Source organism: Ornithodoros turicata, chromosome 2, assembly GCF_037126465.1.
Source record: "Ornithodoros turicata isolate Travis chromosome 2, ASM3712646v1, whole genome shotgun sequence".
Taxonomy (NCBI): Eukaryota; Metazoa; Arthropoda; class Arachnida; order Ixodida; family Argasidae; genus Ornithodoros; species Ornithodoros turicata.
The window spans coordinates 123,934,546-123,956,007 of record NC_088202.1 but is presented as its reverse complement, the minus strand read 5'-3'; the positions used below and the strand labels follow the sequence as shown (position 1 = coordinate 123,956,007).

At 46.1% G+C, this 21,462-nt stretch overlaps 1 protein-coding gene across 1 annotated transcript in view; it reads right to left on the bottom strand.

Annotated features, from left to right (window-relative positions):
- Positions 1-369: 369 nt before the first annotated feature.
- The window catches only part of LOC135384020 (trypsin I-P1-like), a 53,698-nt gene continuing 32,605 nt past the window's right edge, over positions 370-21,462 (bottom strand). The window contains exons 2-5 of the mRNA XM_064613275.1: positions 4,315-4,415; positions 1,994-2,262; positions 1,213-1,352; positions 370-1,153 (exon numbers count right to left, since the gene is read on the bottom strand). Coding sequence (XP_064469345.1) covers positions 854-1,153; positions 1,213-1,352; positions 1,994-2,262; positions 4,315-4,415 — 810 coding nt within the window. The 3' untranslated portion in view covers positions 370-853. The remainder of the gene's footprint in view (positions 1,154-1,212; positions 1,353-1,993; positions 2,263-4,314; positions 4,416-21,462) is intronic.

The window sequence follows — 21,462 nt, the reverse complement described above, 5'->3', positions numbered from 1 at the left end:
TTAGGACTACGAGCCCCGGGATACATGTTCGCACAAAAGCCATGAGTGCAGCGCACAATCCACGTGCAAACGAGAGCGTTGTGTCTCTCGGCTCAGAAAAGCTGATTCCCTATGCTGCAACTTCGCGACGTCATGTCACGGTCGCCCAATAGTGAAGCGCGCCATCCTTTTCCTTTCTTTCTTTCTTTTTTCTTTGCCCTTTTTTGGCACCATCTGCCTCCCATCTGAAGCACAGCAGACGACACATCACCTTGCACCCTACCGCGCCAATAAAAGTGTTCTGTGATATGAGGTCACAACACGTCAGACGTAGCTGGGCGGAATCACCGCTGCTGCTCGAGATCCGCCGACGTGGCGTGAGCTCAACGTCAGCATTTGTTGTAGGGTCTGTATCTCGCCAACTACGACAGGTAGAAAAAAACAAAATCTTCAGCGCTCCGATATTAAGCACATTGCGTGGCATGATGTAATGAACCGTGTCTTACAAAGCATCGTAACTCCTTCAAGTCACACAAGGTGAGATGAAGACACGTTCTCCAACGATAAGTAGCTCACCTTTTCAGGGTCTAGGTCCAGCTATATGTACAACCGTGTTTGGAGACGCGCATGACATTTCACCTTATAGTTCACCTCTAGCACACGTACCGTAGGTTAATATACGTGCACACCACCAGGGTACGGCCAAGTGATGTCAGAGCATTCTTCACTGCAGTCCCTCAACTTCCCGATGTTTCATTCGGAAATGTCACACTTGTTATGCGATATGGGCTGGGGAGAGATGCAGATTTGACAAATTACGCCGTGGCCAGGACTGGACCTCGAATTACTACCGTTCACGATTAGGATAGGTTGATTAGGAAGCTGCCCGTCCTCGTAGTGGACGTCTCACAGGAATCAGACGTATTCGCCGCTGGCGAACTGCCACGTAGGTAACACGACGTCGAGTGCCATTTGTATCTGTTGTGAACTGGCTCAATTTGACGTTGTTCTTGCCATCAGCAGACAGAATGCCGTGTATCCATCTCAGGTAGGGAACCACATCAGTGTACACCCCAGGTGAGTTTGGCACGGCACAGCTACGACCCCAGGACACGATTGCTATCTGCACTGCCCTGTTGTCGATGATTTGAAACATTGGGCCTCCAGAATCGCCCTGAAAGAGGTTATATTTCACTTTCGTCTCTGACGCGTGTCTATTTTAGTTTGACTTACGGTACACGCATCTTTACCGCCCTGCATGTAGCCGGCGCAAATATTCGTGTCAGTGACGCGGAACCTGTTGAGCATTTTGCAGGCGTCCAAGCTGACTAAAGGAAGCTTCACTACTTGCAGCACGTCTGAGACCGGGCCATCTGAAATAAATAGACAACGTGCATATTGTTTGCACTTGGCACGATGTGCTTCTTGGAACCACTAGCACTCTATGGCACACTGCAGTCACCAGGGTCATTCAAGACAATGCACTGTTAATACTATTTGAACGTTCCCTTGAAAACATAATCCTTAGTTCACGTTCAATTCATAGCTCATTTGGTATGTTCATTCGTGAGTGCGCTGGACACTAGACCTGGTCACCACGGATGTCGCCCTACTTGATGGCATGCGCTAAGAGGGGGGGGGGGGGGGATGTCGAGAGAGGCTTGCCGTTGTTGGCCAAATACGCTTAGAGAATATACAGCAGTATAGTAAGAGAAATATCGCGTGACAAACGGTATATTGCTTTGATTTTCGAGTTTGTCTGACACGGCACCGATTGCAGGGACTTCGGTGACAGAGAGACATGCTTGCTCACTGATTCCAATGTCAGTGCTTCCACCAAGTCAGTCGATGACTCGAGCAGACATCGAGCGATAACACTATTGACAAATCAATAGTGTCTCCGACGATGCGCTGATTTCTTTTCTTTTTTTTTACGTGACGTTCTTCTTGTCTTTTTCTTTGCTTTCTGTGTAAAATAGGAGAAGAAACGGAATTTTTTTACAAGATTACTCACTTTCCGACAGATATCCCCACCCAGTTACGTAGGCAGACTCCTGCGCTTTGAAGCCGGGTGGAGGCAAGCAGATGGTATTGACGTAGCCTCCCAACCTCCAGAGTGGCACTTCGTCTTTGAGACGCACAACAGCAATGTCGTTAGCCAAAGTGGTCACATCGAAGTCCGGATGAATTTCCACACTTCGTGCCATGGTCTTGTACTGGAAGAACGTGGAGTAGGACATGCGATACACACCCAACCAGATACTGACGTTGCTCAGAGATTCCCTGGAAGTTAACATTCATTAGGTGAACAGCGCTAACTGTTGCTTGTTGGTGACACACGCATACATTTCATCCTACTTGTATGTTCTATATTTCTGGAGACACCACCCACACACCCTGCGGTCCGAAATGGACAACCCAGAACGCGTAGCACATTTTTGACGTATTTACACCCTTTCTGCGTTACAGAGCATAGGGTGTCCGAACGCAGAGAGCCAGAAAATCTACGGACAACCTTGGACAACACAACGCTCTCGAACGCGCTCGTTCACCAAGCAACAGCCGTCAACGTCGCCTGCGAGATGTCCTTCGGCTCTTCCGGAACAGCCTACAAGGCCATGCACCAAATTTCTGTACTAAGGAATAATGTTGCGTTCAGAGGAAGCAAGAGGTGAAGAATACACGACACATTCCACCCTCCACTTCTGCTACCCTTTGTCTTTTCCCTTCCATGTTACCGGGCATCATAGTCTTGTCCGCTAAGGTGTGATCTCGTTTGGTTACGCAACCCGAACTTTTGATCCTTGTTTCAGTATTGGTAATTCAAATGAGGAATTGTGGTTTGTTTGTTGTAATATTGATTGACAGTGACGTCTCTTTGCAGTCCTAGGAACTCTCAAAAGCCTTCTCCAGCTCCACAATTCAAAAGCGTCATTGCTTCGACGATCAGCCATTCTCATAGTGCAACCTCACAGTCCAACATTGACGTTAATTCCACAATGTCTCCTGTTGTGGCATGACTAAGCATATCAGGTGCTGCTGTAACTCATGATGATGATTATGTTGCATTTGCAAAGCCCACAGTCATGCAGTCATGCTTTCACTGTGTGGACTTTGGGCACTTCCGCTAGTTATTGGCAGCGTTTCGTAAAATCCATTTGACTTCACTCTCCATGATGTAGGTCATACATTTTTCGCCACGTAAAGTCACGACTTGTCATTATCTTCTCCAATGTGCGTGTCCTCTAGCTCAGTGCCTACACCATAATAGTCATCAGAGATGCTCAGATCTTTCTTATACAGTTCCTGTGTCTAACCTTTTCCACGTTGTCTTATCCTCTACCTCTACTAGGTGTATATCACATATTTTCTTTTACCTTAATCATTTTCGTGAGAAGTGTCTTTTTTGTTTCCCCAGTTTTCTTGAAAAGTTTATTGTCTTTCCGAGGCCGCAACGTCCACATTGTCGCTCTTCTTGAGAGGGAGGCCGCAACAGGAAGGCCGCAACGGATGAAATCCCATTCCTTTCGTGTTGATGTCAAGGAAACGACATCTTTCATTCCGCGAAGACACGTTTTTGGCATTTTAATACCCTTTAACATTGCATGTCCAATGCCTTCCTATCTCTCATACCGTTTCCCTGAAAATTTGTTGGGTGTATGTTTTCCTTTCTCCTCTGCCGATCGCTTTTCTTCATTCCTCCGCCAGTTGTAAAGCCTAGTCTCCTACCATTTCGCTGTCTTGCCCGCTCTTTTCCTTTCGGTCGTAGGTCCCCCTTTTTCTTCTTCTTTATGACTGTTAGAAATGTCACAATCGAGAGCTAAAATACTTAGGTAGCTTGAGAACGAAGACGGTGGATATAGATGTTCAGTGTTTGAGTATAAGAAACGCTTCGTCCCTGCCACCGTTTGGCTTGCCTATTGCTACTGCTTTCATACAAACTGCGCACCTTTTATCACGAACAGGCCTTGATGCGTACTGCGTATTAACCCTGTTGGCGTTTTAATGGACAATTTAGATGAGAGTGGCATATGCCTCGGAGGCAAGAAAGGTTGAAGTCGACTATAGAATGCTCAAGTTACTTCTAAAAACATTTCATTATCTTCCTTTTGCAGCGCCTCTTTCCGATAGGAACAGTTCAAACGTTTGAGATGATAGTGAGCGCTTGTGTTTGCGGTCCCCTAATTATTCTGTGTATCGTGCTCCTGGTTCTCGTGTTGTGCGACCAACTGTCCCACCTACATGTGTTTTGATAGTTCTTGAGTTTGCACAATGGCACAACAACGCTACAGTTTATCTCAATCCCTACGTAATGGGTGGCGTGGGTGACTATACCTGTTCCAGCAATGTGCGCATGATAGAACATGCTTTGTTGTGACGAGGCTTCCACCACCAAAGAAGACGTTCCTTCCAGTTGTCCTCCGGGTCAGGGCCACCTATGGCAAACACACAAAGGCAGAAAATGAACGATTAACTTGTCCCCCTTCAAAACAACAACAACAAATAAGTAATGACGATGTAGTAGAAATGTTTCACCGCTGAGGCGGCACCCAATCCCATTCCCTAGTCCTCCATTATATATACAGGGTGTTTCAAAAAACGTGTCATTCGGACTTTAGAAAAAAACGGGGCGACGGAAAAATAGGGGATAAACGGCATTTGTGTGGCAACTGAATTTGCCACCTTGTAAAAATATTTTCTTTTCTATTTTAATTAAAAGAAATTGAATTTCTTTAATTGAGCTCCAAAATTTCCAGAGTCAACCTAGCGTTTTTTTCGTTTCTTTTTTCAAGAATTAGAGTGCCCTTAGCGAACTCAGTCAGATCCACCAAGAAATTCGCTCAATATTGCAAATGGGACTGCCTCAAAACAGTCCCGAAATTGAGGCTTCAGAGTTTGGGGTATTCAACGGCGCACCAAATCAGTCGCAAAGACGCGCGGAGAGCAGGACATGTTCCTGCCCCCACGAAGCTAGAACAATTTATCGCCGAACCGGCGTGCAGCACAAGATGTGCCGATAACAAGGCGGTTGACATTCCACCATACGTTGATAAGCGGCAAACAAAAATGATTCCGCCTCTTTTTTCCCGCCCTCTTTTTTTTCGACCTTCCATCTTTCATGAAAGATAGAAGGTCGAAAAAAAAAAGAGGGCGAGAAAAAAGAAGCGGAATCATTTTTGTATATATATATATATTTGAATTGTATATACAGGGTGTCCACGCTAAGTGTGAACAGATTTTTCATAAATCGGGTAATTATTATTTTTAAATGCAATCAACGGTGATATGTTCTATGCAAGAGGGCTCGTTCTTTGAGACACCAGGCGGCCTCCATTAACGATGTCTTAATTAATTTTCACTAATTAACTGTCTAATTATGAACGATAGCGGGATGGTTCCAAGGTAACATTTGTTGATGTTGCTTCCCTGAGGTTATTGCTGTTTTCAGAATCGAAATCGGCCTACTGGGTCAGCCGCAATGTCCACTCGAAAAACGTCTATTTTTTTTCGTTCTCTTGTTGTTGAAAAAAAAAAAGGAAGTTTCACATGCCGAACACGGATATAGTCCTGGAAACGTTTAAGTAGCTCGCAGCTTAAACGTATTGCATGTGATCTGTCATGAAAGTTACAGAAAGTACAGCAATTTTAATAGTAATAAATTATTGAAAAATATGACGTCATATTGCGTCGGCAATAATCACAATGTCTAATGTCGGGGGGATGGGTTCCTGTCGCGAATTATGCCCCTAGGTTTATATTTTTTTTTTCCTTCCCATGGTCGTGATCGTCATCATCATCTTGTACAACTTCATCATACTAACTTCATCCATGAGGTAAAATTGCATTTGCATCCCAGAACATTTGAGCAATATGTCAGGTGCTGCTTTCATGAGAAACAGCCGAGCAGAGGCTATTCGTTAGAAGAGACAGTCACAGGGGGCAACTATGAATATCGGAGAGAAGAATGGCGCTACAGCCAGCACTTGCACAAGAGCACGAAATCTTGTTACCGCCCCTACACATCAAATTTGGTTTGCTTAGAAGATTATTCTGTTGCACAAGAAACTTCAGCGCATTATCCGTTCATATCGTCGCATCCGTGCTCAGCATTTCATAATTCATGAAAGGGTGTCTCGTGCCTATCAGAACGTGTGCGTAAAATAAGTGTAATCCGGCATAATCGTGAACGGTGATGATGATGATGATAGCAACAACAAGCAACGTAAAAAGTGACGTAAGCTGCTAGAGGGGTCAGACTGGCTACACCAGCACACTAGGTTAGCAAATGACGGCAAAAGAAGAATAAGGATAAGAAAAAAATGAGAGTGGCAGGAAGAAAGAAGTAGACGGTACTGGGAGAGGGACTTCGACTGATGAGAATGAACAGCGGAAAATACATACACGGCACGACACTTGACTCCCTTGAACCGTTTCCTCGAAGTTGGCCTTAAAGCACGTGTCCTATATTTGTTTCTATTCCGATTCCCTTGGTGTATATACGGAGAAACACTTGCACAGATTGAGGGCCGTTACCTGTCCGACCTATTATACTTTTACGCCTCCGTTTGTGCGGGAAAATCAAAATGGATAAGCACTAGGGCACGTGAATCAATATGGACCGATGAAAGCCTAAATCGATTCCTTTTGCACATAATATACTGCGGGCAAACAGGTACCTCCGTTCTAGTACCAATTTTCGCAGGGTGTAGTCGTTTACATAAGCGTGGAATCGATGTCGTGGGCTGTTATATTGACACGCCCCACGTAGCTTTTGTTGTACACGTCATTCCTGACTCCGTTTCTGTGTGTAGTCTCCCAGTATGCTTTTCGTGAGCTTGTGATTCCTTACGTTCGACAATAACGCATCAAATGACAGTGTACGTTGCGTATTCAATACTTCACGCAACCCAACAATAGATATCGTCCACCGGTTACGTAATGCGGCGATACGGATTAAGTATCAAACGTGCTGTAACATATACTTGTTTATAATATTCGCTTTCATCGTATGTTCACCGGATACCTTTGCTGAGTAGCTCGTTTTCAAGCGCTAGAGGACAGAAAATCTCACGTAATATAGTTTGTAGAACCTCTTTGAGATGCTCCCATAAAATGTCGCGACGTTTTGCCTGTAATGGGGTAGTATACTGCTCTCGGGCGGTGATTCACCCAGTGTCATAGTCACGATTTATTTGTTGTTGTTTTTCCTATAAAATGAAGTTAAATACAATGGCATGCTATAGTTACAATAACACAAATAGCATTCATTCGTGAATTCGTCGTCAGTATTTCAGTAATTTGCAGGCTAAAAATCGCATACTTCAATATAGTATAACCAAAGATAAACGTATAGGTGACATAGCAAAACGCTGCGCGTACGAGGAGCAAATGTTGAGACTTCCACAGAGCAGAAATCTGGTTTGTACCTGAAAACAATGCATTAAAACAGCAAAAGGCTAAATTTAACACCAGTGAAGAAGGTTCCCGAAGAAGTTCTCCCGTTTTCAACAAATGACGGGAGAGAACGATGTTACTCGAGATGCGGTTTTCACTGACGGGTCATCCACTCGGGATGGCTCGTCCTCGGCATTTATCATTCCATCTCAGTCAGTCTCCTGGGGTCACTACCATTCTCACAGAACATCATCTACGTGTGCCGAGCTCTACTCTTTGCTATGCAAAAAATATCAGCCAGCCCAGCTCAGCCCGGGTCGTCTTTACAGACTCAAGACCCGCGCTCCAGTGTGTGGCCAACTTGGGGGTACGTGTTGCCCCTCAGTTCTGTTGCCTTTGACATCATGCAAGTTAATAAGAAGGCGGCGGTTGCAGGGCACACTGTCGCTTTGCAGCGGATGTTCGCATCAGCGGTAATGAAGAAGCAGGCAGAGCCGCATTCCTTTTCTTTTTTCTTAATAAACATATTCCCCCCCCCCCCCCCCCGCATTGAGCGCCCATCAGCACGCAGCTTTTCCCATGATAATGATGTCTTCGGGCGACCGAAGACGCCTCCTTTCGACACTCACCAGACCCAAGATGCGGGCTCAGTGGCAACACGATATAACTCACTTCTCCCGGATGTAGACCCCACGCTTTCTCTCGCAATGTCTCCGCGACTACGCGCCCCTTTACTGCACTCTTCCACCACATGAGGCTTAACGTTGCCTTTACATCTCCCTTTAAACTCCGTCTCGGCTTCACCTCGTCTTCCCTCTGCCCCACTTCTGGAGTGCACGGCTACCTTTGCCACGTCATCCTATATGGCTTGTGGGCAATATCACCTCCACCATGCACTGATGGAAGTTTTTATGCAACGTATTGACAAGCGGCCCTTCAACCTAGCGAAGATCCTCGGACCGTGGTCGAACGCTGCCCACCAGATGCAAGGTCTTCGTCTCCACCGGTTTGGTGACGGATCTTTGAAAGTGCTCCTCCCATCATCATCCCTTCATCTGTTCCCAAATCGCAATGGCAGTGTACCGCCTCAGCGGCCGTGAATCGCCCACCTCATCACCATCCAATGTATGTGTGTGTGTGTGTGTCGGGATGCGGTTCTCTAGGACCGTGTTATGCGGTGAAGTTCTGTTTTAAAGGTGCATTTAACAACAAATAGATCGAAGATAATTGCGGCTGCGAAGGAAGATCCCAACCCCAACGGGTCGCTGGGCGCTCATTTTCTGGTTATTTTGACTACCTATTTTGAGTCCGACCTTGTAAAACCATGACCGAAAACATATCGTAGGCTCCAAGCCATGCTTTCATCCTTGGGAAATGGCTGTATGACACCACCTGTTCGCCAAATACTCCATGAATACAACAAATGTAGAGTCGCCGGCCACAAAGTAACTCTGCAGTAGGATTCCTGGACATGTGGGTATATAGGAGGGAATCATGCTGCAGACGAACTAGCGGACGTTGCACACCTATCTTCAACACTACATCCGGTAATATACTCAAATTCGGATGTTACATCTTCATTAAGGTCATTGTCGCGGGAAATGTGCAGACGGCGATGGGTACAATTACAGAGTGATTTGTCGCTGCTACATCGCATAGATGCGGACCTGAAGTTCTGCGTTCCGTCTACGTTATCGCGCTGTGTTCAGACGTTTTGCACCTGTGTCGGTTGAGTGTGCCTTATATGGCCGTCCTTTTCTTCATAAAGTTGGAAGAGCCGACTCATCAAATTGTTCGGTTTGTGCAACGGTGAGGATAGTGAGCATATTATAATGCACTGGACTAGGTATGCATCTCAAAGAGCCACACTGAAAGCTACACTTGCCCGATTAGACAGCAGGGTCTTCGTGAAGGTGCTGGGACTTTGGGCACGGAACACGAGGGCTGCCGAGGGATTCTCTGTGCATGATCTTGGGATAATTGTGAATAGTGGATGATTGTGGACTTCTACTGAACCTGTGGATAGTGGACTTCTGAATAGCGAACATGTGAATAGTGAATAGCGAACTTGTGAGTAGAGCACCTGATAAGTAGTTTTTCAGGGCGTGGGGGTGGGTGGGGTGTGGGGTGTGCCAATTTATGCTAGGAGTAGCAGAACAAGTCGGAAGACAAGTTCAATTTCTCATCGTTTTTTTTTTTCGGACAAACAAACGAACAGACAAACACATCGTAGAGTCAGGATATTCGAAAACGTAACAGGATTACAGAGGGCCATCCAAAAAATTTTCAGACTAAGACGTCTGATGAAGGTTTGTGTGTCATGTTACCGAATAGCGCTAAACGTCTTGATGTGTGCAATTTGTTTCCCAGAAAAAAAAAAGAAGAAGAAAAAAAATCACATAAACATGGCTCCGCGAGTTCACCCTTAACTCGCCACTCCGGGTATAACGAGGAGGAGAAGGCATGATGGCACGTCACCGATGACGTTGCAGGGGCAACTCGTTCTGGTTCACTGGTCAGTAGCGGTCAGCGCCGTGTCCCTTTGCAGCTGTAAACCAGTTTTGCCAGTTGCCATGGAGAATTGGGGATAGAAGGAGCGGCCGAATCATGACCCAGCCAGGAGCAATGTTTTTTTCAGAAACCCGAACAGCGGAGTAGCAGACGACAGCTGAGTGGCAGACACCGTTTCTCTGGACCAATCAGCGATCGTGGCCCCTGTAGCGTCAGCGCGAGGTCCTAGGCAGGTCACAGGCCGGTGCTGCTCTTCACCGCCATTGCGAACGGTCGCTTTTTGCGGTGTACCTTAAATTCAATTTCTGCGATAATTATGACTCTGTGGTGTAAATGACCTCTCATGGTACATCTTACTGGCCTACCTAACAGTTTTATAGGAAGAAAACAGGGTGTTAAAAATTACTTTTGTGCTACTTTAAGTGTTGCAATATGAGTGAGATCTCTCCCGGCCATTATGGAAATCCCTTCCGACCTGTGATGGTTCTCGTGCTTACCCATCAGCTAAGGCGGCCGAACTATTTGTTGATTTCTTTTTTCTTGTATATATAGATAAGTCAAGATGACGTCACAAATGGATCCTTCAGCACTGATGTCGATTAAGCGCCTACACGCCCACGGAATATAAAGCCAACGGAGGAAAGTGTTCTTGAACGAAAGGGTGTTCAGCTGAATGTTCAGTTACTTAATTTGAGCATGGTGGCGATGACGTTCGTACGCTGAACACGGCTATAGCTAGTGAGGTATTGAACGGAAAGTGCGCTCCCATATACAGGGTGTCCCAGAAAACGTGTCATTGAATTATAATAAAAAAACTACACCACCTAGAGTCATGCGGTCAACGGCATTTGTTCCTACTGGGTTTTTGCCACCTCCTCATGTGAATGTCGTGTAAGGTAAGTGTAATTATGCAAATTTTTGCGAGCTTAAGTCGGAAATTTGCCTAGTAAAGGTCGCTTAATTACCCCACCAATGTGAAGAGCGTGTCTAATTTAGTCAAATTAATGATAATTGACAGGGATATTCAGGAGCTATCCCATCGGAAAAAATAGCCCAACATCATGCCCTACGGAGGTCGCACAGAATAGCGCACGATGAATTTTTCAGCGCAATCTTTGTCAGTCCGACGAAAGGAGGTTGGAAACCCAGCCCTCCTCGACATCGCAGAAATAAATAAAACAGGCACGGCTTATCACGTCCGACCTTCGCTGGGATAATGCTTTCCCTCTCCCAATTTTAGGAGCTGTTACTTTTTCTACTATCACTCTGTGGGCTGGCTTCGGAACCTCCGTTCGTCGTACTGAGAGCGATTGCGCTCAAAAAGTCATCGCGCGTTATGGTCCAGTGCCCCGAAAAGCATGATATTCGGCTATTTTTTCCGATGGGATAGCTCGTGAATATCACTGTCAATTATCATGAATTTGAGTGAATTCGGCGCGCTCTTCATATTGGTGGGGTAAAAAAGTGACCTTTACTTGGCAAATTTCTGAGTTCAGTTCTCAAATATTTACATAATTAAACTTGGAGTACACGACACTAACATGAGGAGGTGTCAAAAACCCAGTAAGAACAAATGCCATTGACCGTATGACTCTAGGTGGTGTAGTTTTTTTATTATAATTCAATGAGACGTTTTCTGGGACACCCTGTATACTTATGTATAGATGGACGGAGAAATCAGGAGAGATGTGTCATTTTCAATTACGATCACTCACTGGCCCTTATATGCACTTTAAATGGCAACATGACATCACCACCTACTCTCCGCTTTACTCCGTTGACCCCACATTGTCCCTTACTCTCCCCCGCCGAATGCCACGTTCCTTTGCCACAGTCTTCCACCGCATGAGACTTAATGTGACTTTTACACCGGCTTTCAAGCACCTCCTCGTGTCGGCGCATCCAGCCTCTGTTCCATGTGTGGGGTGCGCGGTGACCTCCATCACATCCTTCTGCGGACAGTACGATCGGGAGCGCCCTCTCATGAAAACTGCTCTGCAACGCGTCGATCAATGCCAGTTCGACGTGACCAAAATTCTCGAGCCACGGTCAGACCCCTCACATAAGATGCAAGGTCTACGAGTTGTTGCTGAGTTCCTGCCTGTTGAGGATCTGCCTCGGTGTACCCCGCGCCGCTGAAACGCGCATGGTGGTGGCAAAGGCCCGCGAGCTGCCAGTAGAGGTCTTACGTGTCAGAGAAACTGTGCGCCATTATTTACGCCTCGTCGCGGAACACCATCGTCGCCCCTTGGTTTCGAAGCTCAAAAGGCGGAGGCAGAGCAACATTTCTCACTGCATCGCTGCTGTAAAGCCCTTGCTACCGGCTTTTGTTGGAAGGTCAGTCGTCCTCAGGTCCCTCCGTGGGTCTTTTCGATACCTTCTATCTCCACTACCATTCCTGGGCTCAAGAGCAAGAGGGATCACGTCGCAGCACCCGTGTTGAAACAACTTGCGCTAGACATGATGCAGTGCCGTTACCCTTCGCACACTGCCAGTATTCACATATGGGTCGACCAACTTACACTGCTCCACTGCTGCCTTTACAATCCCGACTATGTCGTCATGCCACGCATACCGTCTCTCGCACCGCACCTCATGCACGTCTGCAGAGTTGCATGCCATTTTGTTCTTCCTCAAGCACATTGCATCCGCCGCTATCTGCAGCTGGGTGATATATTGCGACTACAAGGCAGCTCCCCAGTGTATAGCGAACATGGGTATTCGTGGATCACTTGCGCCTGTGGTGTGGACATAGTGGAGGAACTAAGCCGTCTGAGATCAGCGGGCACTCTATCTACTTCCAGTGGGTTCCTGCACACTGCGGCATCCGCGGCAATGAAGAGGCTGACGAGGCTGCAGCAGCTGCGTATCATTCCCGATCAAGCGTGCGGATTACCCTCCCCAAAGGCGACAGGCGAACCTTCCTAAATGATGTGGTGAGGCCCCTCGCACATGCGCAATGGTCTCGGGACGTTCCATCAAGAGTTATGATGCGTGAAGTGGACCCTGACTTTGGCTTCACCATGCCTTCTCGTGTGCCTCGCCATTTTGCGTCGCTGATACACAGGCTTCGTCTTAGGGTTGCATTCACCCCCCATTTCAAGCACCTGATCGGCCGCTCCGACTCGATGCTCTGCTCTCGCTGTGCTGTTTTGGCGGATATCAAGCATGTGCTCCTCGACTGCCATCTGTACACCTCCCGAAGAGCAGCTCTATGTGTCGCCTGCAGTTGATCACGGCCGCACCATTTACATTGGCAACCATTCTCGGCCCTTGGTCTAACCAGATTGACCATCGCCAAGTTTTTTCTCTGGGACACTGGTCTCCTCTCTACCCTATGATCTGCCTCCGTACATGTGTGCTGTGTGTGTGTTTTTGTGTGCTGTGGTTTTGCCTACCGTTTTGATGTCTTACTGACTCCACTGACTATCGACCCTATTTAGCATCGTTCATCACCTCATCATCAGGACACTTCTCATCCTGCCCCATTGTGCCTTGGGGTAGTGGGCCGCACCTTACGTGGCGAATTTCCCCATTCATTATGATTAACTTATTTGTTGTTGTTGTGTTGTTGTTTAGTTCCTCTCCAGCACTCGAGTAATGGACGAACTCTAAAATGTCTCCTTTCCATCATCATCACTTTCTCATCCCTTCCAAGAGCGCAATGAGGCAGTGTACTGCCATAACGGGCGGTGAAGAACCCACCCCATCATCATCCCATTTATACAGGGTGTTCCACCAACCATGATGGAAATACATAGTAAAAAACGTAGGCCCCGGAGAGACATGCGGTCAAGGGATTTTTTTCTGCCAATAACTTTTGCCACATATTGGTAACATTTTTATTTCATTTCAATTGACATAAAGTTGATTTCTTCAATTGAACGCCGAAATTTCCCAAGACAACCTAACGTTTTCTTTGCGGAAATGGGTTCCCCGTGGTCATTTTACTCAGTATAACCATAATCCCACTAGTAATGCAATGGCAATTGCCGAAATAAATTCGCCGAAAATCCGTGCAAATTAGCCCTTGGCTCCACCTCTATTTTGACGGCTCGTAGTTTGAGCGCAAAGCGGCGAAGAAAGGAGGTTACATTGACACGCCACACGAGGGAGAAAGGGTACAAGCCATCGCGTGACCTCATTTTCGATAAGATAGCTCTGATTCCCGCACTCACCGCGCGTCGGTGGATTCCACGTCAAGAGATCCAACGGGTCAAGGGATCCATCGAGTCAAGAGATCCACCGATAGATCTCTTGACCCGGTTGGATCACTCGTCTCAGGGTTCGCCAGGCTTGGATCTTTTGACCCCTTTGCGTTACGTCGTTAAAGGGATGGTCTCGTACAGCCGGGGCGATTTCGAAACTTAGCCAAATCTAGTTTCACGAGTACTGTACTCATACAACCGTCAAAGTTTCATTCGGAATAACCAAGTCGTTTTCGAGGAATTTGTCGAGACGTGCAGTAAGAGCAGACGAAAGCTGCGCTTCTCTCATGCATACGTCACGTATGACATCGGCCTGCGGGTGCGTCGTCGTTGTCATGGTAATTGTAACTTGCAGAAGCACCTTGGGTTAGGGGTTTTGGGGTTAGGGGTTAGGTTTGGGTTGGGAGTAATCCCCTTTGCTCTCGAAATGGGGACACTAAGGCATATACCTCCGCGAGCGGAGAATGTAGTCCGAGCATTGACTGTGGGGTCTCCCATAATGGGGCGCACAATCGGATACGTGGAAGCTAAGTCACGTGTTTTCGTTCGTATTTAGTATTCAGTAGTTAATGCGGTTTTTAAACAAACACGTACTCCTTCTTCATGTACGTCGTCAGCGACACTTCATTTCGAAGCATGATCAGTGTACAACGGGGAGTCTAATGGAAGCGCGCGTAATATATTTTTGGTTGGAGCTGTAATGCGACCGCGCGCGCCGATGGCCAGCGACTTCAGATTTGTGATTGTGGATAGGGTTGTTCTGCGACTTTTAATTTGTCTCTGAGGATTAACATAGTTGTTCTGAACCACCATGCTTGCTACTACTTAGAATGCGCGTTTTTCGCCTGAGAATTGAAAGAAAATGTACGAGAGTTGCCGCGGTGCCCAGTAACTTCTGAAAGTCGTCTGCTCACGCCGATGCACTAGCGCGCGCAAAAGCAGACGATTTCTGTATCCTATCACGGACTTACCCACAGGGCGACGTGGCCGTTCTTATTGTTGCCAACACAGATCGCGGCATGCTCGGCAATCTTTATCAATTTAATTCGGTTATTTAATAACTGTGGCGTGTTTTGTCGGGTAAATTAGCAGTATTCCATGTGCAAAGGGCAATCGAATGGTACACTTTATGAAAGGGGCAGGAGGTACGAGACCGTCCCTTTATTAACTCTAACATCGCTAAGCAGAAATTACTCGTATCGAAATACGAGGGACTCGTTTTACGTGTGGTATAAATAGAATACAAATGCAGGTGGCAAATCAATATCTAATTTTTATTGACTTAGTTACTTAGTTTGTAACACATAGCGCAGTCCAAGAAATGCCGACAGTTCTCTTACGTAATTGCTGTTAAAAACAGGTGGTTGCATTGTAAGACCAACCTGTTTGTAACACGGGATTTATAGAAGTGCTGTCATTTTTATTTTTTTTTTTAGAGCGCTTCGTGTTAGAGATTATTTCTACAGTTAGCGTGGGCTACGTACACTCACGTTGGGTGGGCAGGCCGCTGTTTCAAACACGTTGATTATTCAAACACTTCTCGTATCACAGCAAGCTCGTAGTCGAAGAGCCAAGTCGCTGTTGCGGACAGACGTTCTACATGGCGGAACCGTCTGATCATGGACTCTCTCAGGGTACGAAAGATAGCTTCATATGCTCGAACATCTGTTTTTTTTTGTTTGTTTTTTTGTATCAAGTTTGCCCTTAATTTTACCCGCCGTCCACAAAAGTACAAAGACAACTCTGAGTCCAGCATTTGACAATTCTGACAATTTGACAATTCTGAGTCCAGCAGCAACCCTGCATTTTGGGGTTGAGGTTAGTGAACGTGACAGGTCAATGTTGATTGGAAAGCACAGTCATGCAGTATTTTCCCGTGCGGTCAGTAAAAGAATAGAATAACGTGATAAGGGTGGGGGCCAATGAAAAGAACGCTACAAGGATAAGTTTTAAGCCCTGCAGCCTACGATACTATGTAACTTGAGCTTAAGATTCTTGGTAACAAGCATCCGTTCTGGCATAGCGTGTTACGGCGCTAGGGGCAATGGACATAAACGTGCAAAGGCAAAAGGGGGACTCGCCGCCGTAACCTACAGCACAACTTCAGGATTTTCTCGCTTACTTTTTTTTTGTGCGTGTGTGGTAAGAAGAGAGAAAACACCGAAAAGTCTTCACTGTTACCGGGCATATTACTTCCTAACTTAATACTACGTACAGCGAAATCGTTCTGCAATGAACATGGTAAGGGATAGACTTTCTTTTTTGTCGGGAACCCTGACCAGTATGACGTTCTGACTGGTTGGACATCGTGACTCGCCTGTCACGTGACCCGTTGGATCTCCTGACTCGATGGATCTCTTGACTGGAAGCGTTCCGTGGGTAATGCTTGTAATCCTTCCCCCCTCATGTGACGTGTCAATGTAACCTCTTTTCTTCGCAGCTTTGCGCTCAAACCACGAGCCGTCAAAAAAGAGGCGGAGCCAAGGGCTCATTTCCACGGATTTTCGGCGAATTTATTTCGGCAATTGCCGCTGCATTACGAGTGGAATTATGGCTATGCGGAGTAAAATGACCACGGCGAACCCATTTCCGCAAAAAAAAAAACAAAAAAAAAACGTTAGGTTTAAATTTCGGAGTTCAATTCAAGAAATTAACTTTCCGTCAAATGAAATGAAATAAAAATGTTACCAATATGTGACAAACTTTATTGGTAGAAAAAAATCCCTGGACCGCATGTCTCTCCGGGGCCTACGTTTTTTACTATGAATATGAATTTCTATCATGGTTCGTGGACCACCCCGTATGTGTGTGTGTCAAATACGATCGTGCCAACAAGACCGACTAAAAAGCATATGCATTTCCTCCTTTAATTTTGCTCGACTGTTTTTTTCCGGTACTGTTCCGGTCCGGGTTCAACAATGCCACAAAAATTTCGGTTCGGGTTTGGTTCCGGCAAAAATAACGGGTCGGGCGCGGTTGTCGGTTCGACACCCTGGCTGCAAAAGCACTGATGCGAGCGAGTTGGTTAGGATCAAACGTAGACATGATGCGGAAAGAAGACAGGACGCTACACAGACAACTGCTTTGTATACTTTGTGAGCTGCACATTGCGAGTTAACGCACACACTTTCGTGTGTGCCTCATGTGGTCATAGAGTCACGTTCTTGACCGTGCAAATGCAACCGTGCAACCTGCCAGCTTTCGAAGTTTTTGAGTCTGGAATCGTTTTGGAAAACGCGGGGAGGCATTGCACCTCGGGCTGTATTGTCCAACCACCTGTAGCTCCCGTTTCTTTACGCACAATTCTTATGGTAACAAAAAAAAAAAGAAAAAAGAAAAGAAAAGAAAAGTGACCTTAACTGAGCAAATTTCGGAGTTGCATTCGTAAGAACAATGATCATCAAACTGAAATGCAAAACAAACGGAAGGCATGTCGTACGAGAATCCGCGCATAATATGCGCAACGAAAGGAGCCGCATCCAATGGCGCTTCCCTAACTCCAGCGCAATCCATGGCGCTGCAATCCAGACAAGCGGCTATTCATCCACCCATGCACAGCGCATGCGCAGACGTGGAACTACCCATTCATCATCTTGCAATAAAGTTGTTGTTGTTGTCAGCTATCACTGTTGGTGAAATAGCGAGAAGGATTCACGTTTTTTAACAATCAACGGCGCCTTACTTCGCAGTAGAAACAGGTTTAGATTTGCATCTGCCATTTCTCTCTCTCTTCAAATATTCCAATTCGCGTACAGACGTGGGTAGATGGGGAGAAGACAGCAGGAAGGAGTGGGAGTCGGGCGTTACGCATTCTAGTTGGATATGACACTCCACGTACGAACAGAAAAGAAAAAGCTTTGCTGCCAAGCACGTCTTCCTTTTGAGTTCCCGTACGAGGCGTTATAGGCAAACCTCGTGGGAGTTGGGACAGAAGTGAAGTTCTATACGAACCGCCCTGATCCTTTGGCTTCACATATATAAGGGAATGAAATAGAATAGAAGTAGAAATAAAAAAATGGAAAATATCAAAGGGATCTACAAGGTTCACTATATTTTCTTGTGTTCGGTAACCCAATATAACACAACTTGCGCTAGACTCCATCGCTTCACGGCATCGCCTCACGCGGTGGAAAGTTCGGACAACCTGAACTCTTGACATTGTGTGTCCAGTATTATTCGCATATTCACATCCGTGTAATTCATTGCAATCATTATGGTAAGGAGAACAATTATCAAGTAACAACTGCATCACACAGAAGTGGTTGGTTCAAAGTATATGTACCTGGAAAGGAAACTCTGCTAGTACTGCGTCTCTCCCCCCGACGATTCTGGTAGTGGGTTCCTCTGACGTCACCAGCCGCTTGCCGCATGTGTACAGTGGCCTCGGAAATGGCGGTAAAGACGAAACTGGGCAGTAATACGAAATTAATATGAAGGTGTACAAGAAGAAGGACGTTTTTCTCAATGACATTTTTCTATTACGTGAATATAAATCACGTGCATTTCTGAAACATGGCAATGGCTGCTGTCGGGCTCTTGCGAGAAAAACTAAAAAGGAAAGGACTAGAGCAAGTATAAATTGAGGTTGGAGCCGGCGGCATTTCGAACACGAGATAAATCATTTCCAGCGTGGTTATTATTCGGCGGCTGCAGACCTGAGACGTCGCGCTCAGGCAGACTTTAGAAGAACGCTGGATTTTTTTACTTCTATCATGCAGGACAACTACGTGACGCCACACCATGACGGTAAGTCCGTAATATCCTGCTTTGAGGGCGACTTCGACGTTCACGCAGCTGATTTCCTGCTCCGACCTATTACCTCCGTAGTGAAAAGACCCTGAGCGTTGGGCAAAAATGCAGAGACAACACGAAACACAACAGCTGATGTTGTTGTTGTTGAGCTATTGTGTTCCTGTTGTCTCTGTGTTTTTGTCCACGCTCAGGCTTTTGCACTGTGGAGTTGTTCCGCGAGCTATTCTGCATCTACGCGCTTTTATCTCCGATACTGCTTCGTTATTGTTAGTTAGTTTCGAGTGAAAGTATAAAGATATAGATTTGAACGACCATAGTGCGTTGTAAAATAATGATCATCTCCAAGTTTAGTTACGCTGAGCAATGTTGCTATGCGCACTATTCCACTTTCATGCACCACGAATGAACGCATCATACTCACATTTTCCACTGGACGAACGCAATAGTAATCCAAAAAGGACACATTTCATAATGAACATCTTGAGCAGCGCGTTGCATGAGACTCGGCAAGATTACGCACACCGCTATCTCACTTTGCAGTCCGAGTCACACCAGAGGCTCTGCGCATTGTGATGCATCCGCTGTCGAAGTCATCAAGTAGTCCTATTTATTCATCTTGAGCATCTTGCGTGAAGAATCGCACATCATACGTTTCACCTTGGTATCTCAACCTCGTAGGGGGCCATCGCACCGAACGAGACCCGATTTCAATACTGAGGGACAACTTCCGCTAGCGGTGTAGGGCCAATAGGGAATTAGCGACGCGTTGGCGGCGCATGTTTCCACGAAGCGCTCTAGTTATTAAGTATTCGAGATCAGGGTTGCGTCGCATCAAGCATGCAGGAAATAAAGTGACGGAAATGTAGCAGGTCAAACAGCATCTTGCTGCCAAACATTCTTTCGGTTTATTTTCTGCTTTGTTTGCTCTTCGTTAATTAGACACTGTAAGCAATGACAGTGTAAACAATCATGCATATACAGCTAAATGAGGCTGGATACATGGAGGTCAGAGAAAAGGAGCTAATGCGTTGTATGGTTAAGTGTGAGACTCGCGTTGGTAGTCATAGAGCGATACGGCAAATGATGAGAGCGAAACCCGGTCTGCTTGGACTAGATTAAACGTGGTTGCAAAGAATCCGCACTTGGTAGGTCTGTGTAGGGCGCAATGGGGGGTCGGGGAAAGGTGGGCACATTGAAACACAAGGTACACTGAAAGACAGTGATGGCCACTAACTACTTCTACAGTAGTTTAACTATAACTACTAACTACTTCGAGATGAAGTAGTTTAACTAGTAGTTCAACTACTTTACAGGGAAGGTAGTTGAAACTACTTCTTTAACTACTGCAATGTATTTTAACTACATCTCTAACTACTTAACGTTGTCCATCAACACCAATCCCATTCTATAGTGTTCTTGGACACCTAAATATGAATCACAAGCAGTAATAAAAGTGAAGATTTAGTACACATGCACGGCAACATTGCTCTGCACCTCCGTTCTCATCAAACAAGTAGCTCAAGGTAGTCGGAAGCACAATCGTGCCGTAAAGCTTACGGCAAAATCGGAAGTAGATGGCGCCTGCATGTAACCTAACTACTGTAGTTAACTACTCGAAATAGTAACTAGTAGTTTTAACTAGTAGTTGCACACTACATTTCTGGAAGTAGTTGATAACTACTTTTTAACTACAATAAGGTAGTTTAACTAGTAGTTTAACTACATGTAGTTAACTACTGGCCATCACTGCTGAAAGGGTCAACTTTTCTGGTCCCCTTCCAGCGCAAGCAGCTCCATCTTTTGATGATGGCATCGTTCCACACCTCTGCTCCATTCAGAACAACGTCACGGTGCTGCGTAGAGTGGATCGTCCCGAGAGAACGAAAAGTGGTTCCTGGCCTCAAAAGCAGATTTTCTCTGACTACACTTATTGTCTGTGTGTTGGAGAATGCTGGCACAAGAAGCACAAAAGTTGGGACGTACTTGTATGTCCTTCTTTCGCTCTCTTAACTTCTCAAAACCTAGTAATGCCGTCTCCCTCGATGGCAAAATGGCATTTACCGGTGCCATGCCGTTGCGGGGAAATTGTAGCAAACAACAACGACTTTATTAGAAGATGATGAACGGAGAGTTTCATCGCGAGAGGCGATACTCTACCCCATTGCTGGTGGTGATGCGGGGAATGAAATTAGTGAGCCCCATCACAATAAGTCCTCTTGTATCCAGAAAGGTGAACAGAGCTTTAAGGGCAGAGCGTTGGTGGACTGGATGTGGCCAGGGACCAAGCAAATTTGTGTGAGAGAGAGAGGGCGAGAGTCCAGCTGGTTAAGGGATCCGAAGAGTATACGGTTCGGGAAGGTTGGTGCTTCAACTTGAAACCGTAAAAGCGGTATGTACATCGCAGAGGAAAGCAAGACACAACAAACATTGAGCAGAGCAAAGCCTAGCTAGGACGTCCATGAATAATCGGCGCCAAAATACTGTTGTGGATGACTTCAAGGAACGTTACTGTCTGGTGTGACATGGGAAGTACGAACCGAAGCGGGAGTAGGTCCTGTGCAGAGTTTGCAAAGGCTGGTCACATTGGGATTGTGCTAACACAGACCTGTTATACGTT